Genomic DNA, 26,432 nt, shown 5'->3' on the forward strand with positions numbered 1-26,432 from the left:
CCGTTTCCAAGTTCTTCTTATGTAAAAGCTTAATATTCGAGTGAAACGAACGCGTCGAGCCGAGTTGTCGAGTATCTCCGAGATCTTGACTGTGACTCGATCCCGCGCGGAAGGTCTCGGTTAATTCTCAGCTTATAATTAGCGCCGTCTTATTATTAGTACGTACACGTGTTCGAGGGAACGGAAACGGTGCTCCAAAGCCGCGTCGGTTTTCCTGGCTTGTCCCGCCTCCGGACCAACCGCGTAACGGTCTTCCGCGACGGCGTTTCCCTTCGGCAATTCAGACGCGTGCGTTTCGATTGAACTCAACTCGATAATCGTCCGGCTTGACGAGCCGACGCGAATTCTTCCGGCTCGTGTCGATCTCAATCGCGATTCTTTGGTCCCGCTCTCCTTCGCCATCCTCGAGGATGCTGCCTGTTCGGAGGATGATGCCGTCTCCTCTTGCTCCGCGCCCCATCGCTCGTCCTCCTCTTCGCAGAGTCGATCGTTTCAATCGTCGACTTTCGATTACTTCAATAACTCCTCTTTAATTGCCGCGGTGCAGCGGCGGGCTTGTCGCAGCGCTTTTAAGCGACATTTTACGCGCTGTCGCGATGCTCCTCGTTTTCCACGACCAGTTCAAATAAACTGCGAAGGTCGAAATACAATTCAATCCAGGTTCTTTATTGTCGAAGATACGGACGATAAGACGGCGACCATTTATTCTCGTCTTCGTAGAGTCGATCGTTTCGATTACAGCGGTCCCTCGAATAACACAGAGAATTTCGGAGTAAACTCTGAAATTTGGAAGAAGAGCGTTCGATGACTCTATTTTATACATCGCTGGTATTTTTATCTCCTTCTTCTAATTCCAGTGGATCAGCTAAGTTTCTCCTCTATATTTCGAGCCAGTCGGATTTACAAGATACCAATGGAGATCGTGGAAAATTGGTCCAGTAGGAATTACGCGTCGCTCGCGAGCCTGTGCGCCTCGTTTCCTCTCTCCAACGATACGACGCGGAATTCCGTGCAGCGGAATCCTTTCTGGCCCGGAAGTCGAGCGATCTCGTTCCACGCTCGACCCGAGCCACTTGCTCTTTCTCGAGTCGTGAGCATCGATTACGCGGAATGACGTAACGACGTCAGCCTCGAACGCGTCGACGAGTTCACGGCCAGCCTGCTCTCTCGTCGACTCGATTAAATCTCGAAATTCCACGATCTAGCCGAAACGAGGAACGCCTTGACTCTGGCCATATAGTTACCGACCGATGGAAACGTAGGTGGTTGCCGTTTTCGGATACCGCGTTCGAGGTGAAGGAACCCATAAACGGATCGGATTAGACGAGATCGATGCGCGTAAGCTAGCCAAGGGTTTTTTTCTCCCCTGATTTCAAACTCGTAACCATGAATTTTCGATCGCGTGGCTATTTGTTGTACCAAGCGATTCGTGGGCGGTAGATATTTCTGAGCTTTACTCTTCGGCGCGAGGGAAATAGGTCTTGATTTGTGAAGATTCCGTAGGCGAACCTTAACACTCGAGTCAGTTTTAGAGCAGATACACGCGTTGTTTATCGTTAAACCATCGATGCGTAATTTCCAATTCGGAACGAGTGACGGATTTCTGGGCTCGTTCAGCTTTCGACCCTAATCCGCGGCTCCCCAACGCAGTTTTATTCGTTACACAATTCCCATGCGTACGCGAGGAGAGTTTAAACAGTATGAATTTAGATTTAACGTTTACGTTCTGCGAGGAACTGTTTGCCGTGCGAACCAAATCAAGGGACTGATTTATGAGAACTGTCGCTATTAATATGTGAATCTTGACACGGTGCTGTCACGTGTGTGTGTGTGTGGTAGCTGCTCCTTCGACGTTTCCTCTAACCCAGCCAAATCGACGCTTCAATTTCCCAAAGCAATCGCGGCTAAGATCAACAAACGCGAAGCGTCTGTATAAACAGCCGCAACACGACCCGGTGTTTTTCGAGGAAGTTGCTTTCGCGGGTTATAAAAATCTGCTTAACAACCGACCCAAGCGGGTACATGTATATAATCGCGACGACAAAGATAAGTAACGTGTTAACAATTTATGCGCGAACGCGGAAGAGGCGTGTTTAATTCGAAATTTCACGTCTCGTTACGAGCAACCGCGAACAATCGACGTCCACGCTTTGATATCGATCCTCCGGAGTCCTTCGTGCCTCGCTCGTGATTGCTCCGCAGTAAGGGGACTTATTAATTCCGAGTCCGGTAACGAAGCGTCTTTTCAAGTTCAACGCGTCGCAATGAAACCACTGGAATAGAATTTCCGACTGCAGTGGTTCGTTTACAGCTAGCCGCATTGTTCTCGAGTTAGGAGACGGTCTCGTCAAAATGATTTATCGATCGAACGACGAAATGGTGTGGTCGCGTTCGATTGTAACTGCAATTTAACCCTTCGCACTCTGCCACGCTCGATATCGCGTGCTAACTGGTTCACGTCAAGCTGCCGCTACGTCTAAACCCCATTAATAATTTGATAAAAACGATCGTTAACATTTGAACGAAACGGTAACGCGCGTTTCGTACGGCGAAACGGAAAAGGAAGCCAGCGAAATAAATGATCGTGTATACGATACAGACATTTCTCCGGACGACTCACCGTTTCGACAGAAGCGACGAACCTAATTTATAATTGAGTTGAAAGATTGCCCGCGTGCCAAGGTTCCAAGAAATTTGTTCGAAAATGAACTAAGAAGAGCGCACCGCTGATCGCATTCCAATGGCCGAGAGCCAAAGCGAAGTTGGAGAATAAAAAGCCGGTTCGGATGGAAGGAAGAGAACCGAGAGGGCGGAAAGCCCAGGTGAACCGTGATTATCGTACATTAGCGACTTATCGCTTGGAACCTCTCCTCCACGGAAATTAATCGTCGCCGGTTGAAATTCGTTCCTTCAGCTCGATTCTGCGTGGACTCGTTGGAAACTTCAGCCCCGCAAATGGCCGATAATAAACTTACCGACGGTTAAACGCGCGGCGTTCGCTGAGAAACTGTTCGTGTCATTAGTTAACGGGCTGTGGCGCGTTCAACGAGCGAATTTGCTGCTTCCAGGTTACGCAACGCGCACCTCTTCACCGTGGAACACGGTTCGATCCATCGAAGGTGGAGCCACGCGATCCTCGCGAGTCGGTTCCACGTGTTTCGTCGCTAAATCCGTCGCATTACCCGAAGCTTGACTTCGATTACATTTATCGGAAAAGAAATTGAAGGAGAACAATTTTCTCGCGTAGAAAATTGATCAGTCGTAATGAATCAACCATTATCAGTAGAGCCTATCACACGACTCGGTTCGAAACGATCCTTGGACGCCCGTCATTGGAGATTGAGATTTAGTGGTCGATGGGCGGTTGGACGTTAGCTTATTAAGGTAGATTAGGAGGGCGATAAAGCGGAATATTTGAGGGAAAGACGAAGGAGTGGGCACATAATTGCGAGAGAGAGAGAGGTGGGAGAGATCTGCAGCGCGCATCAGGGTGAAGGTTCGCGTGCAAGGTGAATCCAAAATATAATCACGATGGAGATTTCACCGTGCAATCGTCTCGCGATACTCCTCCATCGATTCCTACTGTTACCAATCTCGCGGACCGCTCGAACGTGCTTCGATCGAACGAAAATAGCCGTGACACGCCTGGTAATCGTCGAAAATCTCACATAATTCACTGTTAGTCACGGAGTATTTTTTTCCCCAATCGATCTCGTTTATGAAGTCATCGCCTTGTTATGCGTAGGAGGTCGCAATCAAGGGAGCGCATTTAATTTATGGAATTATTCGAACCGATATCTGTCGAACGAATCGCGAAGAGATAACTAGTTGAAATTTCATGGAAATGCTTTCAAGATATCTTCAGATTGTTCTAATGTAAAATGTATAATTTACAAATATCTAAGATTGAACATCGTACAGTTCAGCTATTATTAAAGTGATAAAAGTATAGTCTCCTTATATCGAAGAATAAAGCTAGAATTACCATAGAACCGCGTAGACGGCTGGTAACTGTTACGAAAACCATGGAGCAGAGCTGATTAAAGTATAACAAATCGTCAAGCGACCCTGTTCGACTGCTTACGAGCGCTCCTACAATGTTATCACCGCTTACGCGACAGATCGAGCTCGCGAAGCGTGAAAGTACAACGTGGAGTCGGCAGTTAAAGGTTGCTCGATTACGAAAAGCAAGGACCCGGCTAGAGACCTGGATTTCCATCTGAACCGGATTGCGAAACTGCGAATGACACACAATCCGGACAGCCTTGGGACAGCCTTGCCCACGGCTAGCAGAACGCTCGTGCTCCTTCGCTACGTGAATTTCAGCTGCGCGACGCTCGGTGAAAGTTACACCCATGTCTGGTGCATCGCGAAATTTCTGTCGCGCGATTCTCCGCTATACACCTTCTCGTCCCTATCGAAGAGAAAATCGTGTCCCGTTTCGCCTTCGAGGACGCGAATTAGTCTCCCCAAAAGACACGAGTTGGAGAACGTTCGAGAGCTCTAAAGCGAACCGCATCGCGAAGGTTCTCGAAATTGTAGCGACGACTGTGCGGGTGCTTGTATCGACTCGTATGGAAGAAATCGATCGAGAGTCGCGTATGGTTCGAGCAGAACGGGGATTTCACTTGGTCGTTAATTTTTAGGGGACAACTCTGGCACGGCTGGTGTTCCTGCGCGCGATTCTAACCGCGCGAAAGGTTGCTACAAAGCGATGAGCATGATCAGCTTAATAGGCCTCTATGGATAGCGCTTAATCGTGGCAAGGACACGCCATTGTCTGCGAAATACTTTGATCCCTCGGAAATGCGAGAGGTCGCCCGAATATGCGTGGGTTCGAGCCTTTTTATTTATCCATCGTGCACCACCTCGATGCGCGTCGACAAATTACCTGCCCCTCCGTCTCGCTCGCGTTCGTTAAACTTCACTTCGACTCGCCGTTTATTATACGTTACACAACTTCTTTCCGCGAAAGCTCTAGATAAGAACTGAAGTCGCCGCGATAACAGAATCGCGAGCTTAACTTTTTCGAAATTCGTCAGAAATGGAACAGCGACGAGTAGCTTTTTTTTTAATGCGCGCGCGATAAGAATCGTCGAAAGTTGAACTCGTTTCGATTCCGTTCCACAATTTGTACGGTAGCTTTCCAGAGAAGAGAAGAGCGAGAGAGAAAGAGCGTCCGCGTTGTCTGTTTTTGTTTCCGGGCAGGGCGTCACCTTTTTTCGGCGTCGCGGCGCGCCACAAACGTCGGCTGGTGACGTATTTGGAGCAACTTGCTGGGTCGAATCGTCCGTTAAGCCACCCGCCGCTGCCACTGGCTGGTCACCGTTCATTTCCTCCGAGTACTCCACGAATTACCTTTCCTTTCTCTCCCTCTTCCTCAATTATCCAGTCGATATCTGATATTCCATAGTCCGTCGTTACAACCCACATGTTTGCTCGCGCGCCACGTGTCGCGCGTATTAAACTCCAGCTCGAGAACGATCGTTATCGCGCGGCTAAACTCGAAAGAGTAGGAGATCGAAATCAACTGGCTCGATTTCCTTCGTTTCGCATCGCACGCAGTAACGAGCGAGCACTGGACGCGTTGGAGGAAACCAACTGGTGTCGTTCGACGTCGCGTTTCGGTGCAATTCGCGCTCGAAGTAGGGTAAGCGGTTCCTCGTTAAATATCCCTCGCCCTTACGCGTAATCGCGTACGAAGGCTAAGGGCAGGGGAAGGCTGCACGCATCGCCTCGCGAATTCGACCGACAGAGACCTGTTGACGTCCCACGCGAACGGCAACCGCGTCGCGATAATTGTCGTAGGTAGAACGAAGGATCGACGATCAAATGACCGAGCGCGCACTGGTTGAATTTAATCGTCCGTTGCGATCTGCTCCCGGGGTTAAATTCATTCCGCTCCACGGCGGTGTCTCGCGAAAGAAGCTCGACAGAAGTTGGCGGTAATTAAAAGTTCGCCGCGGGAGAGACGCCGGGCCCTTAACGCCTGCTTTCCACGAACGATCCTGACTGCCCAGGGGGTACGCGGACGTTAACCCGTTCACTGGGGCATTAGTTTCGATCGGAAACAGTGCTCGTATTGAACCGTTTACAACTCTATATCCAGCCAGACTTCGTTTCGCTTCGTTACTTTCGCTTCGAACATATTAAATTGGTCGTCGAGTCCTCTTCCACCCTAATATCGCTTTACGAGCTGGACGCACGCTGGATGGACTGTCGGCTGGCACGCGAGCAAACACGTTAAATCGTGCTTCCGAGTCGCCTCGATTCACGTGACACGCGTGTCTTTTTATTGAGGCGATCGATCAGTTTTGTAGCCGGCTGCCGCGGTCGCTCTCTGTTTGCGAAACCCGTTGCTACGAAACACGGCCCTAATTAAATACCACGATAGATACCAGCCGTGTTCGACTCTAGATACTAATTCCGCGCGATCATTCCCCGACCTTTGAATCTATTTAATCGAACAGCGGGAGAAATAAAAACTCCCACGTGGCGGGATAAAGAGTCGAAGGCATCCGCGCGGCGTGCGCCGTCGACGGAATATCAATGAACGTTTTAAAGATGTCGAGCACGAGTCGAAACCGACCAACTCATTTTTGGACACGTTCAAGCGGCCGGATCGACCCGGTTTCCATGGGAATTGGTCTCGTTTCGTTCGTCTCTGGACCCGTGGGAATCCCGCGGGCGAACCGTTTGCTCTCGTGTCTTCGTTAAAAAAACATCCCCGTCACACTGTCCTCCCGTTACATCCGGATAATCAAATTCGTCGGTCGAATAAATCGAGCTAGACGCTTAGAGGGGTGTCGTCGACAACACGCGATCGTCTTCCCCGCGAATAAGAACTGACTACCGACAAATTGAACGGATTTCCTGGTCATCTTTCGAAAGAGGAAACGCGCGAGTTCTAACCGTTTACCACAACAGTAGTTATTTATTTGGTATCGTTTCGAGAAAAATGCAGCAAGTATTTGCTATTGACAACAAGTAGAGATCGAAGCGACGATCTTACTTCTCTGTTGAGGACTGGAGAAACATTGTGCAACGTCGACGAAGAGCAGCCGACTGTTGCGAAGCTTCTCTTTAAATCGACGCCATCGAGGCGGGAGGAAGTTGGTCGACGTTGCATCGATGTTCAGGGGCTGGTGAATACTCGTCGATGCCCTCCGTGGCCGTAATTCGCCGACCGTGTGCCTGGTCACGTTCGCAGCTCGACGGCAAATCCTCCTCTCCCGTAGCCGAGATTCGCTCAGGAAACAGTGGTTTCTTTGGCCTTCCGTAGACCGGAAGATCAAAGGGATATGGTGACGAAAGCTGCAGAACGCGCACGGCTCAATCGTGCCACGACAAGAAACACGGGAGGAGCGTTCCTCGCGATTCGTTTCTGGCCCAGTTTCGCTTTCAGTTAACCGCGAGCTTGCTCGCAATTCTTGCGCTCTACGTGTCCGCGACGAACCTTGAACTTTGTCATCGTCAAAGCACGCGTCTGGTGAACGTCGCTCAATTACGTTTCAAGCTTTTCCTCGTTATCGCGTATCGCGGCACTCGCGAGCAAGCGTACAACCGTTCGCGATCGCGAGGAGGTACGATCTTCTTCCGTTCAGTTTCGCAAGCAGGTACGCGGTTACGTTAGACTATCGCGTGGTCCTGTAGTTGCGGAAATTCGTCGTCGCGTCCCTCTGTCCCACCCTTCCGACCTTTAATCGCTACCGCAGGATGCTCGTTCGATTAAAACTTTCTAGAATTACGCAGCACGCTTGGCTCATCTCGTCCGCGCTCTTCCGTTTCGTTCCGGTCAACGGAAGCTCGCTCCAAAGGCGACGCAAAGCTCCCGTCTTACCTGTGTTCGATTTACCTGCCGCTCTACGCACCTTTCTCGGTTAAAAAATATTTGCTGAATGTTTCGTGATTCAGTATAAAAAATTGGTTAGCCCGTGTATATTAGTCTGCTTAGCGTATGGTAATTCGATTGTGGTTAAGAGCGACCGCGTTACTTTTCGTTCGATCGGTGCGTGTATGCAGATAACACTAAGGCAAATCTCGTAAACCGTGGAATCTTGTTAACGAACCGAGCTCGAGGAACGAACCTACGATCGATGCGTTTAGAAGCGACGATTATCGCACGGTTCGACGGTCAACTCAGGCTAGACACACCCCTTTCATTTTTGGTTTAGGTAAAAATATAAAAAAATGCAAATCCACGAAATTGTCGAATATCCTAATCCATCGTTTGTACGATAACGACGGGGGTTGAAGAAGGCGGTCGATCCTACGGATCAAGGGGCGGTTCGCACCCCTTGCGAAGCACAAGTGGCTTTATTATTCCGTTCTCGAAACGGCAGGCGTTTTGTTCCTCGGAAGTATTTCGTAACGCCGCTCGTAAGGTCGCTCGAACCACGAGTGAAGGGTGCGTGCGGTGTCGGATGACATTTACGAGCAGCAGGGGTGCCCCGAGTAGGGCGAAGTGGATCGGAAAATCCGTCCACGAAAAACTCCACGGGATTTATTTAGCGCCCGAGCATCGTCTCGTGAAATCCGTTACCAGCTACTGATCTGCGTTTCACGCCGATCGAGCCGCTCTTCCGCTTCACCGTGGATGATTAAATTGATAATCCGTAATGCCGTTCGCGCGACGTTTCTTTATCTCTTTAAGCTCGATCCTCTGCTCGACCGAACTCGAAGCTCTCTCGAGATAAAAGTCTTTCGTCTATCGAAATTCACAGGCAATAATCTTCTTACTTGAACGAGTATTACTTGGAATATTGACCGCGTCATTTCTTCCTGCGACTTTCCATCGAACCCTCTTCACCTCTGTCTTCGAGCGAGAGTGTAGTACCGTTGCCTTCGGGGTATTTTATTTAGTTGGTCGCAGAAGTCGATTAGAGATTCAAAAAACGCCAGAAGAACAGGAGGTTGGGCTCGTTTGTCAAACGTTGCCCGCCAAATATGTACACGCGGCGCTAGGTTCCGTTCCACGCGCTCATCTGAAATTCACTACGGGAGACATAAACAATGACGATATATAATCCAGCCCTTTGTACGATCCGATACGTGGCGGTGACGCGTGCGCTCGCCGAACGGAAGCCCCTTACCGGAAGCAGAGTACTCTGAATATTCATTTAAACGGCTCGTTAGTAGATCCCGGTGAGAGCTCGCTGGATCAGCCGTATCCTCTGACACAGTCGACCACCGTCTCGTCCCTGAACTTGATTTCAATCTCTTACGCCATCCACGTTCGTACGCGTTATCGTTTTTTACGTGAACGGTACGAACAAATACGTAACTGTACAACTGCAATTACACGAAACTTTTTGTCGTTCCAGGGAGGAAGTGCAGGAGCACAAGGTTAGATGGAACGCCAGGTTCGAGTTTCTATGCAAGATGAGTGCCAACGCGTCCACCGGTGTCCTCGAGCCGTGCATTCTGAGGATATCCGTGAGAAAGGTAAATTCAGCCAATTACGATATTCTTCTATCTCACCATCTTCTCTAATCACTGTCTATCCTCGTAGGAATTGAAGGGAGGCAGGTCCTTCCAGAAGCTCGGCTTCACCGACCTGAACCTCGCCGAATTCGCAGGAGCTGGACTCTGCAGAACGAGGTGCCTTCTGGAAGGCTACGACTCGAGACATCGACAGGACAATTCCATGTTACGCGTTGCCATCAAGATGAACATGCTGTCCGGGGACATTCTGTTCAAAGTGTAAGCGTTATAACCGCTATAACCTGCTAGACGGTCTCTTGGAAGACGATTCTCGATGACGAACGACATTTTTCTTTCCCTCGCAGGCCGTCCCCGTCGTTGAAGCAAACGCAGCTCGCTGTACCGGGTGTGCCAGGTGTTTCCGGCGTGTCGGCGGACGAAGTGACCGCGTCCGAGAGATGCACCAATCGAGAGGACTATGTGTCCAGCAGCTCGTTGGCTGGGAGCATAGCCAGCGCTAGCAGCGGTTTCGGCAGTCTTCCTAAAAAGAGGCCTGCTCTCTTTTCCTCGGGTGAGAGTCGAAACAGTTTCGATTCTTCTGCGCTCTTTCGCTGGGAAATATGTTGATTCTCTCCTCCTCAGAAATTCTCGAACGCTTATCTACTTTCGAACGTTTGAACGGTTTGGAATTTTGTGAAATGAAAAGATGTAACATTGTACTCGGTAGGTAAGGTAGGTGGTGATGGAAAGATTTCTTTCGTATGAAATAGCTATTCTCGAGGAATACTTTTCAATCGCAATGCTATTAGCAATAGCGTAGACGGGCTCCTCGAGAGAGCTACTCCTTTAGAATTAGCCGGGATAATACCGTTCGCGGAATAGGAGGAAAGGAACGGTGTTAAAAGTTGTTGAAAGAACGTGGCAGAAATGAGAATGGGGCTGTAGTTTCTGTTCACCTTGTTAAACGCGTTACTTCTTTCAGAGCTCCTTAGCGGGGCGGAGTCGTACGATCCGATGACCCTAAGCGAGATCGTCCCATCGGCTCTTCCAGTGGAGGCTCTGGCTGAAGCGCACACGGAGTCAGGTCATTCTCGTAACAGCAGCAACACCAGCCAATTGAGCAAAGGCTCCGGCTACGGATCCTTGAATTCACACAGTCAGCACAGTAGGCAGAGCAGTAGTGGTGACAGTGGCCACATTAGGTAATCTGGCCACATTAGGTTATCTAATGAAAAGAAAGGAACGATAGAAAGAAAAAAAAAAAAAAAAAGAAGAATTCTTCCAAGTTAAACGAACGGAGATCGAAGTTCGGTTCGCGTGAATCTTTAGTCGAAGCAGAGAGATTCAGATATATCTAATGTCAAACAGTTTCACTGTAACACTCTGAAACCGTCCTAATTACGTCCAGAGTTCTCTTCTCGATTCTTTTCTGTAACAAGAACTTCTCGAGTACTTTTCGCGACTGATTAATCGCTTATTACTTACCTTGCCATCTCCGAAGCGTTTCACTTTGTGATCTCGCTCCAAGAGCCCTCTCTCTCGTAGCGTTTAACTTTAAGAGAACTTTTTTCGTTTAACATCCGAGAGACGTTATCACGATCGTCGTGTCTCTTAACTCTCGCGGGCATTTTACTCGAACGAGAAACGAGCATGGTAGTTTTTGATGGGATCAAGCGGGAAGGAATCTTGTAAAAGGGAATACAGTTGCTTGTACGTATCGCGCGAAGTCGCTGGATATCGTTTCGATGAGACGCGCGGCAAGCAGTATCAATAGTAACGCTTGCACTAACTACTTCTCGAATCGCGCGTAATTACACGCACTAACGATTGCTGAATTCGATGCGGTCGCGCTTTTGATCTTGCTTTGGAATTTTTTACGCTTCACGTTTTTATCTAGCCGAATTTCTTCCGCAGAGATTTTACGATTTTCGATATTTATCGGTTTGTCGACAAATTTCGGTGCCTGGCGTTTACGATACAGTTGCGAAAATGGGCTCCAAGTCGGAGAACATTTCTAATCGAATGTCCCAGAAACGATTGTTTAAATTCGGTCAAATATCTAAAGAGAGAGAACAAGTTTTCGCAACTGGATGTATCCTCTTTAACAAAAGGTACACGAACACACGCACACTAACTAATTTTCGCTATAGAATTTACAACCATACTCGGACACCATTGTCTGTAGCACGCGTTCGTCGAACGGCTGTTAACGATGCGGCATTGATAACAACGTACCAGGAAAACATATTTTTTTTACATTTCTTTCTAGTAATTTAGAGACTCTGGATTCTCTCTCCTCCAATAAGTATCTTTTTTTTCTTCTTTACTCATGTTTTCTGCCCCCCAAACCCCCTTATTTTCTGTCTTTACGTACGGTATACGAGTTTATGATTATTTTTGCATGCTTGAACATTTGTGTTGTGATCTTTATAGGTCACCCTCCTGGCCGGTATGGGCTCCACGTATCCCAAATGTCTCCCAAAGTTACTCGAACCAACCAGTCAGACCCGAGACGTCCCTCGACTCCGACTCCCCCTCCTCGTCTTCCATGATGCTACTGGACCCACGAAATCGGTTCTGGTCTACGTCCAGCCCTCTTTCGTCGCGCGATGGTAAATCGATCGCGCGCAGCTCGATGAGATCGAGCGTAATCGGCGTTGTCCTCTCGTCGAGCGAGTACAGCGAGGCGAGTCGGTCGAGGAACGGGGTCGACGCGAATCGCGCGAACGAGGACAGCGACGACCGGTTAGGGGTGTTCAGGGTGCCAGGGCCGAACGACGTGCCGCGACACTCGCGCAAGAATTACGAGAGGAACAGCTTCGAGGGGTGTAACGAGGGTGACGCGTCGAACGCGAGCACTGCTGCGACGAACGAGAGAAACGGACAGCAGAGGAACGCGGTCGCGTCAGCCGCGAAACCGAGGATCGGTCAGCCAGGTTGGCGAAGCATATCGAAAACCTGCGACTGCATCGAGAAAGGCCAGACGAGCCCGGTTTTGCGGCTGGCCGAGCAGGCCAGAGCCGTATCCTCCCCAGATCCCCTTCATAGGCCCGATAACCCCAGAGCCTCGCTACGTTCCGCGACGACCGCTCAGACCCTCAGGTAGGTTTCATTCATCAACAACTTTCTCTTTTACTGATTGATTTTTAGTTAACACACCCCCCGCGGTCCTTTCGTTCAGGCGATTTTCTGCGCTCGATTTATGTGTTACCACCTTCCGAGTATGTTACTTACTTTATTTTTGTCCAGTGTTTGACTGTCGTCGCTTCGACGGACTCCTCGAAGCGTCGTACCCGTTTACGTCCGATCGGAGGCGTTGCGCGATCAGCGTGCAGCCGTCGACGTGTTCGCATGGATTCTCGAACCAGGAGCGTTCTCTTTCCAGTGGACGATGTCATTGGACGATGGATTGTAAACGGTTGAGGAAGTTGAGGGAGACGCTCTATGATTTCGAGAACCGATGCGACTCGTTAAAATGTGTGTCGAGTCGAGGGTTGAAAATTAGTCCTTGTCTTCCTGCATTAATTTCTGTCACGACTTGTTTGACTCCGTTAGAAGCACACAATCGTCCATCGTCATTGTCGTTGGAGAACGGTTGCGTGTCATCCGTTCAACGAGAAATCGTGTGCTTCTAACGCGATAAATGCGTCCGTCTCTTATCGCTTATTTTCTCCACTGTATCGTTAAGTTTCTCCGAAGCAACGCTTGAATTTAACATCAATCGCACGCTCGAGACGCGCCGATACGAGATCTATAATGTTTCATCGGCAGAGGCCGCGCGCGTCGATCGAGGAACACACCAGACATAACTCGCTGCGAGATCGGCTTCCGCTTCGCTTGTTGGTCGGGCGAATCCACCTTTAGAGCTGTTAGAATTTCACACGTTGGTGCAGGGTTACCGTCTGTTGATGTGGTCGTCCGAAAGCAAACCTTCAAAACGCATCACGTTATCGTTCTCTCGTGATTCTGATGTACGAGAGTGTCGTGTATCGAGTGAACAAATTTGACAGAGGGCAACTGTATTTGAAACGCGACGTGTGCATCAAAGAAGAAATGTATTCCGTTAATGATAATTACCTCGTGGTTTATCGCTGAAGCTAGAGCTCGTCGATTTTTGTACTCCCAAATTCGATCATCAACGGAATACATCCGGGGAAGTGGCCAGTATTTAAGGGAAGCACACGAATCTAAAGATCTATGAACATAGTATAGTCTATAGTTGAATCTGTAACATCTATTAAGTTCAACTCGTTTCCTCGTAGCCTCGAACGATCGATCAATTTCAGTTAACCGAGTATACAGCAAGAAACGAGGGAGAATGGTTCGTTGTACGCTTTCACAGTCGCCCGCTACCTCGAAACCTTTCCAACGAACCCGACGCTGGGGGTCGAATGCAACCGGTTTTTCCTGGTTTCCAAGCATCGCGCGGTTAACATTGTTAACGATACTCGAAGAAGGAAGGTGCAAACTGTCGAAGCGTACACTGGAACGGTGAGGGGAGGGGGAGGGGGGTGCGTAGGTAAAGAGGAAGAATAGGGCGTAGGAAATGAAAAGTAGAGGGGGAGAAGGGAAGAAGGAAGAAACGGAAGAGAGGAGGTGTAGCTTTGCTTCCAGTTTGGATGGCTTTGTGAATCCTTGCAGGGGTATTGGCGGAGGCCACCGGAAGTTGCTGGACGGGACGGGGGGCAAGCTGGCTACGGTCGCCACCAGCCCAGCGGACTCCGAGGAGTCCTCCTTAGGGGTACCGGAAGTCGCTCCACCGAGCTCCCAGCACCGAAACAGCATAACCCCACCGTCAGTCCATGCTTTCGTCTTAATTCTCTTCTATTCCTCATTGTCTCTATCTATCTATCTAGCTGTCTTCTATTTTTCTCACACTTTTCCGCTTTGCTCTCTCAACGCTATATACGTGGGAACGAAGACTTTTCTAACAGCCAACACCTTACCGGAACTGCTTGATAAATTCGTAGGAAACTGTACGTTCTATCGATATTCTTTTTAAAGATCTCTATTTCTTGTCGGAGGAAAGCTAAGTCCTTGTTATAAGAACAATTTCTGATCTTAGAATAATACAGAAGCAGCTGCGAAGTTTCACTTTTGAACTTTTGGAGTATAATCTGGAATCGACTGGAAAGAACTCGGATTTATTGTCCCGCATAAGAATATTTATTATTCCGTAAGGTGTTGGGTAACCAGTTCTTTTTGTGACACTAATTAATATTGTTATTAAAATGATAGTTTCCGCGCGTTTGCTTGCAAGTGTTCGTTCGTTAGCTGCCTCGTCATCGTGCATCACGAAATATGAAGATGTAATTGAAATATGAATTAAGTAAATTCGCTTCGAGCGTTATGTGTACATGCTTAAAACGACAGTATTATTCTTGAATCGATACCCACATCTGTGTGTACCGAATCCATCTGGTTTATGTACTTCCAAGGAAAAGGCTGTGTGCCATTGGCTATTCCGATAGCTGCGTATGTACGCACACCTGTACATTTGATCATTTTTACCTGGTCATTATAAAATATCGGTATGTATAATACCTGTTGCAGCATATCGTTGTTTTACACGTGTCTCAGATTGCCTTTCGCGCTCGTATATACGATCAACTATCAATTGGATAGAGACACTAAGATCGTGCAATGCGAAATTATATTTTATTCAATGATTGATCGAATGACGGTCAAAAGGTGTTTTACTACTTGAAGGTACACTAACGAGCGCGACTCGCTTTGCGAGCGCGTGGATTCAATCTGTTAGTCCCGCTCGCAAAGACAGCGCAAGGCTATTCATTCTGGACAGGGATGGCCGAATTGTCCAGTTCGATCCACGACACGCAATCGATGCGATCGCAGCTAACTCGTTGCATGCGAGCCGCAAGCTCTCTCGAATCGCACACGATCATAGAAATCCCTAGAATCTCGTTGCTTGTTTGCGCACGCATTGTCTCACTCGCCCCCTCGTCCATCAGCCTCCTCCACCCATGCGTTCACATGCTTGATCATTTCGAAATGCGTCCAAAAAACCGCAGCAGCAGCGACAACTCTCTCTCTCTCTCTCTCTCTCTCTCTCTTGTATTCCTTAACCTTTGCATCAAACGAAGCGACGCTTTTGCACGCGTGTGTCGTGAGAATGAGTGATTTTTTTTCGGTTGTCCCGTGTCGTAGGGGAGCACTGACGCGGAAACGCCTGTTTAAAAATGTACACCATCGTCAGAGATTCGTGGTGGTCCACTCGTCGCGTGTCCTGTCGTATGAACTCGTTGCATCGCGTTACCAAAATGGCGCTCAAGGGTACGATGCGAAGACACGGTACAAGTCGAAGGATCTCGCGACGGCTACAAATTGACCGTGTAACGAAACCAATCGAGCCTTCGAAATTTTCCATGGCTGATTATGAGGCAATTTCGTCCCGAACTAATCGGTATTCATCTGTCGCGTTGTAACCGTGGACCACGTGAACCATCATGAATATTCATCGGCGGTCCGATACTCGTCGGGTAGCTTGATATTTTTTTTCTTCTTACGACCGATCATTCTATAGGAATAATGTATAGAACAGGATGTTTTCCGTGGCAGTGCTCGGCGAAGTAGAGGTTTAAAGATCAAGACCGAGAATAGGACGGTGTATAATTATCGGCGATTTCTCTGTTGCGCAGAAATCCCTCTGGTGGTTCGGGGCTTAGCGAGACGGGATCTTTGGACCGAGCAAAGGCCGCGTTGGAGCGCAGGAAAAAGGCAGAGGACGGGACGGGAAATCCGATTTTGTGCAGGGTCGAGGTGACCAGGCCGAACCCGGACTCCCTAATCGACGAGCTGATCAAAGCAACGAATTTGGAACAGACGGATCTCGAGAGTTCCGAGAGTAGGTTCATCACCCTCCTACGTAATCTCGATTAATGCTCGACGAACATAGAGATACAGAAACGCGAACTGGGGTTAATTTAGCTATTTATATTTTCGCGCCATGAAGCTTTTCGTAACGTTCTCGATTCTGTGTGCTCGCAGCAACCGGTCTTCAGCTGTTCATCGCGAAAGACGGGACGACCGCGCTCGGCAGCCACGAAGTGAAAAGTCAGATGCCCGCGGGTGTGTTCAAGCAAGTGGTGATGGAGGAGAATAATAGGTAACACGAAGCTATCGCGACGAGAAGACAGTACGCAAGACAGGCCAGCGCCACGTTCTCGTTGGCCCTGGTGCCAGAGCTCGTCTACGAGGCCTGCGAGCCCCGGTAGTTACGAGGACAACGATGCTGGACGAGGGAATCGTCGAGAGGACGGCGAGACAGCGACGGAACGCGGGCGCGGCGCTCGCGGTGCACACCCCCTCGAACCCATCCATCGAAATTATTCCTCTCAGTTGCCTAGTAGGCGCCCTTCCGGCGTTAGGTGCCCCGCGAATCGCTTACCTACTCACCGCGTCTGGTGGACTGTCATTCACGCTCAAACGTTGCTAACCCACCCACCTTCTTCTTTTCTTTCTTTTTTTTTTCTTTTTTTTTATGTGAAACAGTTGTTGTAAATTGGTAAAGTGAGAATGATGAGATGGTTCCCCGTGGTTGGTCCACCGCGAGCCCAAAAGAGACGCGGAAGCGTGCACCGAAACGCTCGGAGAAGGGTGCCCCCGTACACAGGATGGCTCGATACGGGGTCAGGGGTGTACGGAAATCGACGCGCGTATTTATTTCCGCGAAGTCAAAGCGCAACACTATACGATTTCTTTTCGTCGGCCCGGTGGTACGAAAACGAATCAGAGTGCGCCGTTGTTTAAGCGTTTAAGCTTCGACTGGAGGATGAGAGAGAGAGAGAGAGAGAGAGAGAGACTCGGAATATGGTGTGTCTCATTAGGAAGCGCGACTTGGTGTGCGAGAAGGGACGATGTTAGATCCGTTGATATCTACCGAGAGTGTCGAACGGTGTGCGTGCACCAGCGCTTCTTTTTTTTTTATTCTACCTGTGTTCACGGTTCCTTTGTCGTCCGCGTATACGACCGAGTAGTTACTAGAAAAAGCGGGCCGAAAGCACGTTCGCTCATTTCGATCCTCGAGAGGAATCGATCAGCTTTAACAGAATATTGTAACAGAGACGCGAGTTTCGAGCGTGGATTCGTCGCGCGTGCTAACGTACAAAACAAAAAAAGAAAAGAAAAGAGATATAAGAAAACAATTATTTTCTTTTAATCGCGTTTTATTATTATTTTTAACGTACAAGCGTTTAATAGACGTATACATATATTACATATACATCGCGTTTTAACGTTCGGTTACTCAGTTGGTTCGCTCGAACGCCTCCGTCGAGCGTTTCGAATGTATGCGTATTTATTTTTATTCCCCGATTTAAAACACCTTTATAGTATTTCCGTATAATAATATATGTTAATCTCGACCTCGTCGCGATCCCTCGCGCTTCTAATCGTTTTCTTTTTTTACGCCGCTCTTTTTTTTTCCCTCCTCCGCCGTCGTACACGCGCGAGAGAGGAAGAGCGTACGCGATCGACTTTGTTATTGTTTCTCTCCCAGAGAGAAGAAGAACCGATGCGCAATTCCATTTTATTAGACACCTCGGAACGGTGGGACGAGATGATTCACCAGCATATGACAAGTGCCACATTATTTAACTCTCGAGGCTGGACATTATTTTCGTGATATTACTCTAATTATCGTATCCCCGCGCCCTCGTACCACCTCCTCCGATACCCCGCTAGCCCAGAGACAGACCAGAAGGACAGAAAGGGAGAGGAACGAAAGTTCGCCCCCCAACCACCCCTTTGATTTTCAGTTCTTTGGTGCAATCGACGGCCGCATTAGTGATTCGTTTGTACATATAGCGGTAGTAATTGTTAAATAGATAAATGGCAGGTGTTGTATACACGCGTTATCCTCCTCCTCCTTCTCCCTTCATTACTCGAATTACCTGTAACCGCCAGCGTACCGAAGCGTCGCGCGGACAGAAAAGCAGATGTTTGCTCGCGAACAAGAGAACGACACACCGTTCTGTATATGTATATAAGCGTGACTGGGCCACTTCGAATCAGAGTGCGTGAATGAGATTGAAAGCAGGAGAAAATGAGAGAAGGACACTAGAACGGATATTCCCAGCGGCGCGAGGACGAACGAACGAGCGTACGATGAGATAATAAATGAAAGGAAAACTGAAGACGATGCGGAAGAGAAGAGAAAAGATGCGAGCCACGTCGTTCGACAAGTGTGAAGCTAGTAATCGTGTGCAGAAATCCGCTTTCGCTCCAAGAAAGTCCAACCCTTTGTTTCCTGACTCTATTCTATACGTATAAGCTTCCAGAAAGGGGAAAAAAGAAACGAGAAACGAGCTTTTTCTGAGACCGTTCGAAAATCCTCGTTCTCGAGTTCCGTTTCTATCGGGCACGAGTCGAATTTCTGCGTTCGAGACAAAGAACAGTATTTGCTGCAACGGCTTTTTACGATTCCTTACTCTGGTTACTTCCATGCGGAGACTGCGGGTTATCGCGCACAAGCCATTGTCGTTACTAATTGGAAATTCATATTGGAACTCGTAACGTTTAATTGTTTAAGCGATCAGGCTAATGTTTCAACATTGTGCGAAATCATACATAGAGAAAAATTAACACGCGTAGCGCAGCATACAAAAAGCTAATTACGCAACGTGTAATCAGTAACAAACGAAACTGGCAAGCGAAAACCCGTAACTCTGCCGTTCCTCCTCTGTCCGCTTTTCTTATCTACGTTTCTTCTTCTTTTTTTTCGTTTTGTTTTTTTAACAAACCACCATTACGCCCGTTACTCCGTAGTATTTTTTTTACTGCTTGGCAGATTTTCATACGATTACTGCGACGTGCTGATTGTAAATCTCGCTTCAGTATCCAGTTATTTTAGAGAGAGAGAGAGAGAGAGAGAGAGAGAGAGAGAGAGAGAGAGAGAGAGAGAGAGAGAGAGAGAGAGAAAGAAAGAGATAGGAAAGAAAAGGCGAGTCGCCGGTCGGCGCGCAGCGGCCGCTATTTTTTCAACGTACATCAATGTGTAAAAGAATTTTATTTAAAAACGGTGCGCGCCATTCAACGACTCGCTACATCAACTTCAGTACGCGTCACGATCAACCCCCCTTTTTTGTCCTCCCTATTTCTTTTTAATCCATCGTTTGTCCCCCTCCGCTCGATCACGCGAGATAAAACGATCACTTCGTTTTTCTCCAGGTCCCAATCGGTACGAACAGGTCAGAAGACATCGCGTTCCCCTTGGCCCAAGGTGTGTCGAAAACACACGATGAGGTCGCGAACGTCGCGAGGACACGGGATTTTTTCAACTATGAACTTGTGCAACTATTTCTGCAGAAACGCACACTCGTAGCTGTTTCGCTGGCTTTGGATTTTTTTTAATGCGACGGCTAGCCGTGTGCAGATATTTATTCTATTTTGAACGCGTTATGGTGGAAAAGAAAAAAAGGCGAAAATGTTTTTGTCTTTACGTCACTTGAAATTACGGAAGTTTTAGCGCTCGATGTGAAATGTTTTTCACGTACTGAATAAGTAATGACTGTCGACATTTGCATTTGGAACTTGAGCTCTTTTTTTTTTTATTATCTTTCTTCCTTAGTTCGGTTATATTCAAGCTGTCATTTTTGTGAAATTTACTTCCTCCTTTATTTTTAAATGAGTCGTATCAGGTCTCTCGCGCACGTCCTCGGCCAAAATCAACCGGCAGATATTAAAGTTGTGATATTTTACAATATTGTAACGATTACTCGTTATCGCCACTGTATTACAAATTGTATTACACGAACAATTGTAGTTTTTCATTTATCGGAACTGGCTTCTAGAACGCCGCGGAAGAAAAGTGGCTCGTAAGGTCGGTGTTTTCCTTTTTTTTTTCTTTTTGTTTACAATTGTTGACGTTTTGTCTGACCTTTTGTGAGATGGATGCAAAACTATCACATGTGCTGATAATAATACTTTGAAAATCAACAGGTTTCGGTTTTCTTTCTCCCTATTCCGTTCCTCTCGCTACTTTTGCTTTAAAAAGCGTGCATCTCGTATGCTCAAATTTCATACAAATTTTATGCTTGTCATTTCAACCAAGTGTTGTTCAATTGAAACTGTGAATACTTGGATAATAGTTGCAACTGCGGTAATAAGAACGATACCTAATCTAGGCCACTGCGTTGTAAGATCGTATCTCGCGCAATGAAGTGTCGAGCAAAATGCAGTGGTTTTGCATGTTTTAACTTTATTATACTTTGTTGTATCCATTATCGTAAACAAGATACGAAGGTTCATTAGGATACGTCGATCGTGTAATAAATATTCTCAATTACGTTGATTAATTAACCGATCGTCCTTTCTGCTGTAGGTATCGTATGATGGAAGATAAAAAAAAAGACCTCGAGGAATGAATAACAAAATAGAGGTTTCGCTTCAGTAGTTCAATCAATTGACACGATAAATAATTTCTATCGCGTGTTTTATTACCTTAATTGAATAAATAGAATTTAAAGAATTCAGCTACCTTTCAGTGCGTCTTCTTTTGGTCCATTTCCTGGAAAATGACGTCACTTCCAGGAATTGGCAAAAAATTCTCAGAAAAATCAGACGTCAATTTCGATGTTTGGATTTAGAGATAATTTTATACAATTAAAATTTAATAAACATAAACATCGATTAATCTATTTCTTCGTTGTTTTCGTTGCGAATCTAACGTCCGTTGCGTCTTTCTTCCAACTGCGTATGCTTTTAGACAATTTCAGAACAAAAAGATACCATTCGTTAATTATTTCCATTAATTCCAAGCCTGAATAGTACGTCTTGTGCAATGGTCATGGTCGTTCATCGGTATCGTCTCTTGCATTCCTGGATTAATACTTTTTTTGCAGAAAAGAATGATGGAAGGCTTAACCACGGATCACGACAAGTTTCATGCAAATCAGTTTACGTTAATTATTGACTGGATACATCAAAAAACTAATATAATACTTATTTATCAGTCACGGTGCACGATTCTACTTGTACCTCGTCAAAGAAACGATTTCTTTCTCGCATCATCATTTTAACCTCTTACATCTCTAAAATGTCCACGGAACGAACTTTCTGGAAAAACTACTACATAATCCTAAAACGTTTGTCGCGAATCGGTAATGAGGCTAACCATTTCTGAATGTTTCAGCTTACATGTCGCAACGTGCGCTCAAAAACAACGACGATAATTATGCCTCGAGTCAGGTGAACTCGCTTTCTATTTAAATCGAACATTTCCATTACCGGGTTAATATGACGCCCCGTTTCCAGTCACCTTATTCCATTGGTAAGTGAGTTCCTTTGCAAATGAATTGCGTGCTCCGCCATCCATAACCAGAAGTTATGTCAGAATCTGAACGCGATCATTCGTTTCTACCCCTGTAATTTCATTTCCTTATCGTCTCTCGATATTCAGCTACTAATCTCTATCGAATTTCATCCCAAAATGAAGACAGGAAGACCGCGAAACATTCATCGTGGCCGTGGTTGTCCCATTTGCTGTTGACGATGTTCTACGTATCGATCCAGGCGACCGTACGACATCCGCAAACGATGAGCGAGACGCTACCAGCGTACGCGATCACCGACCACCTGAATTTATTGAACGCGAGCAGATGTCGAACGGAAGTGAAGAGATTTCGCGAGGCTGTGGACCGTGGTGTGCTCTGGAGCCTGAGAAGTTTGTATCGAGACCGAACTGTTCCTTGACGTTTCTAACGCTATTCCGCGAAAGAAATTCTCATTACGCGCGATACGTTTGTCAAGTGTTGGATGCCAGCGGAGACGCGTCCCCTGGATTCGTAAACGGGAACAATTATTGGCTGGGAGATCGTTTGGACTGCGACTATCTCTCCGCGAATATCACGCCCGTCTACTCGGAGAAAAATAAGAAGAACAACTCGATCTATCGGAACCCGAACGAAGAGACGCCGCCGTTCGAGGTGCACTTCTTCGTCGCCAACATTAACCACGACAGCACGATACAGTACCACGTAGGGATACCGCACGAAGTAAGCACCGTTGATCGAGTATCGACCTGGCAGAAGGATTTCGCTTAAGGCTATCGCGTTAATCGCAATGGATCTCGCAGGATCAGATTGTTCTGGGGCTTTGCCTACCGGCGTCCTGCACCAAAACCGACATTTCCACGATGCTGGGCGAAGTACTGCGTAATGGGACTCTCCTCGTGGGCCAGTTGTACTCTGCCAACTTTCGACTCCTCAAGATCTCCGATTTGGTGGACAATCACGAATGGCTTCTCAGCGGGAAAATGATCTTGATCATGCACGTAACGTAAATCACGAGCGCAATCGAAGACGCGCTTTCGTCTTCGACTGCGATCGGGATCGATGGAAGAATGAACCGAATTAACTTTAATACTACGATCGCAGGCTCATCCTGTTGTTACTGTGCGGTCCAGCGTTAGTCGGCACGTTTTTCGACATCACTTTGCATCAGAAACGTTTACAAAATACCGTACAAACTCATGACAGCGAAGCTGCCTCCGGTAAGTCGATCACTCGATACATCTGCCTGTCTGAGAGGCAAACTAACCCAAGCCCGTTTTTTTTCCCCCCCGCGATATTACGTGCATCGCTTTGCTTTTGCTTTACCCTTTTTCCGCGAAACGAGAACAGTGAAATGAGTAAAGAGAGCGAAACTGGGTTGGTCTGACTTTCAGCCGCGGAAACGTAGTGCGTAACACACGCGTCGCCGCGTAACGTTGCTTGGAAAAACATCGCTGGCTCCTAATATTCGCGAGTTTATGTAACGTTCAATAAACTTTGGAAGTGAAACCGAGTGAAACCGATCGCGAGGGAACAAGACTCTCCGAGCTGAAACCAGAGAATCGTTTCTTGCAATATCTCGTTTGTTTCTCGTTCTATTCGAATGTGCAGAGAACGTTTAGAACGGACGGGACCGCGGAGGGTGTCCCGATATTTCACGGGCTGAAATTCTTCGGGATGATGTGGATCATTATGGTGCACACGCTGTCCTACGGAAAGCCAATCATAGGTGAGAACCTCCAGTCTCGTTTCGTGCTCGACACGAGGGCGTTTAATGAATTACGAACGTTACAGGTAACAGAGCGATCGCTTACGAGATGAGCGACAACTTCTTCATGCAGATCGTGAACAACGGGACCCTGTCGTTGGACACTTTCTTCTTTATGAGTGGTTTCATGTTGACGAAGGTGTTCCTGAAAAAGCAACTAAGGGCAACCACGCAGAAGAGCTTGAAGACGAAGTTGAAAGGATTTCTGTTATCGATAGGGAAACGGTACATCAGGTAAGCATTTTCGTTCGCCACATTTGATTTCGTCGACGAGTATCAAATCTCCCAAGTTCCGAAGGATCACGCCTGCCTATTTCATCCTGATACTGGCGACGATACTGAACTTTTCCTGGCACGAAAAGATTTCGCTGTTCTCCATATCCGAGGAGGCGAACGTTCTGTGCTCCAAGTACTGGTGGAGGAATTTATTTTACATCAACAATTTGTTCGAGTGGGACGAGATAGTGAGTAACGTTCGAACGAAATGTTTATAGATCCTTTATGGAAATCGAATTCTTTTAGTGTCTCACCTGGAGCTGGTATCTGTCTAACGATATGCAGTATTTTATATTTGGCTCGTTCCTACTGATATTATCAGTCACGTGAGTTTCATAATATCGGTTGACAACCGGCATTACATTTAAATAAAATTCGACCAAACATTTCCAGCCATTTTAATTACGCGGCGGGCATAGCCGGCGTTTCGTTGGGCAGCTCGATATTTTTAAACGGCTACACGGCGTATAGCATCCATTACGTACCAACGTGAGCTCATCGAGTATTTCGCATTGCGTAACGATTACGCGATTAGGACAATCGAATTACATAAAACAGTTACTTGCGCTTTTGCTCGTTTTAGATTGGACGAAGAAATGGAAACGTACAGATTTCTGTACACGCGACCGTGGCTTAGAATCTCCCCGTACCTGTTAGGGATGGGTACCGCTCAGCTTCTTACAAGATGGAACTACACGTTACAATGGTCGAAAGTAATGCAATTCGTTAGCGATATGGTTCGTTTCGCATTTACATCGTGTTTTCGTTGCAGAAAATGTTGGCCGTCTGTTGGATCCTCGCGATCTTTTGTAATTGCTCGGTTCTGTTCGGTCTGATCAACAAGTCCATACCATTAGGCTTATCCGTTCTCTATACAGCTTTCAGTAGAACAAGCTGGGGCGTCGGCATAAGCTGGCTCGTAATCGCGTGTTGCACTAATAACGGTGGTAAATGAATTTTTACTCGTACCGCTGGTTAATATCACGCAATCCTTTCTCTTCTGGGATTACTTCCGCGCGCCGTATTTTTCTTTTCGCAGGATTCGTGACCAAATTTCTGTCGCTCAAGTTGTGGATTCCGCTCAGCAGAACAACCTACTGTTGCTATCTCGTACACCCTTTCGTTATAATTTCAATCTACCGACTCGGTAGTTACCCCGTTTACACTGACGCCTCCACGACTGTAAGTATCATGGAACGATCCTGATTACATCGAAACGGGGCCAATGGAAGAATTTCTCAATCGATCTGAATTTACTTGCAGGGTACCATGTTCCTTGGGATGCTTGTAGCTAGTTACATTTCCGCTTTCGTATTATCCGCGATAGCGGAGGTGCCGTATATGCACTTGCAGAAGATACTCGTCGAGTCGATAAGAAGAACGTAATGCCTGCAATATTGTATACACGATTATACATACTTGTAAGTTTTTTTTACATAATTTCTACGATTTTACGTAATTACGAATCCGTTACTGGTCTCGATTACTTTCTAGCGTTAAAAAATCGTACGCGTTGCATCGCGACCGCATCGGTTCCTACACGCTTCTCGTGAGAGCGGGTTGAAAGGACAGTAGCGCGTGTTCGCGAACTAATGGAGCAGCAGCAGGTGAAACGATCTAAAACATTTGGTTGGCTAAGGTGTGTCGAGGTCTGACAATAAGTTAGACGGGGAACGGTGGCAGGCCCGCGGTGATTTCACCGATGGCTTGGATGTATCCACTGTAATGGAGTTCTCCTTCGGATTCCAAGGTCTCCAGCCGTTCCATTAGCTCGATCCAGATTTAAAAACATCCACTGGTCAGACGAGTTTATCCTCCTCGGAGGTCGTTACCGTGAAAACGATAAGCGTAAAAAAATTTCCAGTGGTCAAGGTAAAGAACAAAGTTTGCCACGTAGGGTCTCCCCGTGATGAGCTTCGATGCCAGATGAACGTATCTGTTTTCCTCCGGTTATTCAAACACGTTTTCCTCCAGTGTCTTTCGTGGGACAAGTTCAACGTCCGTGCCGGGTTCACGCGAACACCTCGTGGACCGTGTTTGTCGACGATGTGGACACTTTTGCGAACAAGCGGCAGATCAAAGGATCTGCTCAAGAAACACAAATCGCGGGAACGATTTTCGACACAGCCGTTTCTGTCCAGGTTGGTGCTCGGCGTGGACCGGGCACATTATAGATATTACATCGCGGGCATTAACAGCCTTCTCGAGATAAAATTTTATTATCGACAGACAACTATCACGAGCACGCGGTGATAATAAAATATTAAAATTCAAAACGCCACGCTGCTCATTCTTCCGAGCGTTTCTGTGTTTCGACAGAGTGCGAAGGTCGCGTTTTCGTAAAAATTATGCATTGACGCAATCAAATCCCCGAGAATAAAAGAACGCGCAGAGCAATATAATAAAATTCTTCGCTAAATTATGCATTATCATTTATTTAGACGCAAGCTAGATGATTTATTTAATCAGGCGCGACCTTTCCACGCGCTCCTGATGGGCAGTAACATTGGAAAGACTGTAGAGAGATGTTGTATAATTTTTCAGACTTCAAGGCTCCCGTAGATACACTATACACAGCCGTCGATTCGTCGTTCACGAACTTGTTACTTTTCAGCCATATATTTCGTCAACTCGAGCCTCATTGAATAAAGATCGTCCAGGAGCTTGATTATTCA

General features: G+C 47.2%; 2 protein-coding genes across 4 annotated transcripts in view; both read left to right on the forward strand.

Annotated features, from left to right (window-relative positions):
• The window catches only part of LOC143426084 (early estrogen-induced gene 1 protein), a 40,317-nt gene extending 23,488 nt beyond the window's left edge, over window positions 1-16,829 (forward strand). Inside the window, exons 2-9 of one of the 3 annotated variants that reach the window (XM_076899216.1) lie at window positions 9,324-9,444; window positions 9,512-9,702; window positions 9,789-9,994; window positions 10,406-10,625; window positions 11,857-12,525; window positions 14,065-14,217; window positions 16,083-16,288; window positions 16,432-16,829. In XM_076899216.1, the coding sequence (XP_076755331.1) occupies window positions 9,324-9,444; window positions 9,512-9,702; window positions 9,789-9,994; window positions 10,406-10,625; window positions 11,857-12,525; window positions 14,065-14,217; window positions 16,083-16,288; window positions 16,432-16,553 (1,888 nt within the window). In that variant the 3' untranslated portion in view covers window positions 16,554-16,829. The remainder of the gene's footprint in view (window positions 1-9,323; window positions 9,445-9,511; window positions 9,703-9,788; window positions 9,995-10,405; window positions 10,626-11,856; window positions 12,526-14,064; window positions 14,218-16,082; window positions 16,289-16,431) is intronic. The other 2 variants (XM_076899217.1, XM_076899218.1) reach the window with 2 other exon arrangements.
• Window positions 16,830-23,300: 6,471 nt separating this feature from the next.
• LOC143425790 (nose resistant to fluoxetine protein 6-like) lies at window positions 23,301-25,159 on the forward strand. The gene is made up of 9 exons (XM_076898789.1): window positions 23,301-23,442; window positions 23,508-23,715; window positions 23,780-23,945; window positions 24,004-24,083; window positions 24,151-24,246; window positions 24,341-24,470; window positions 24,530-24,704; window positions 24,797-24,939; window positions 25,021-25,159. Exons 1-9 carry the CDS (start codon window positions 23,391-23,393, stop codon window positions 25,141-25,143), a joined length of 1,173 nt encoding a protein of 390 aa, XP_076754904.1. The 5' UTR covers window positions 23,301-23,390; the 3' UTR covers window positions 25,144-25,159.
• The last annotated feature ends 1,273 nt before the right edge of the window (window positions 25,160-26,432 follow it).

The sequence above is a fragment of the Xylocopa sonorina genome, chromosome 8 (genome assembly GCF_050948175.1).
Source record: "Xylocopa sonorina isolate GNS202 chromosome 8, iyXylSono1_principal, whole genome shotgun sequence".
In the NCBI taxonomy this organism is placed as follows: Eukaryota; Metazoa; Arthropoda; class Insecta; order Hymenoptera; family Apidae; genus Xylocopa; species Xylocopa sonorina.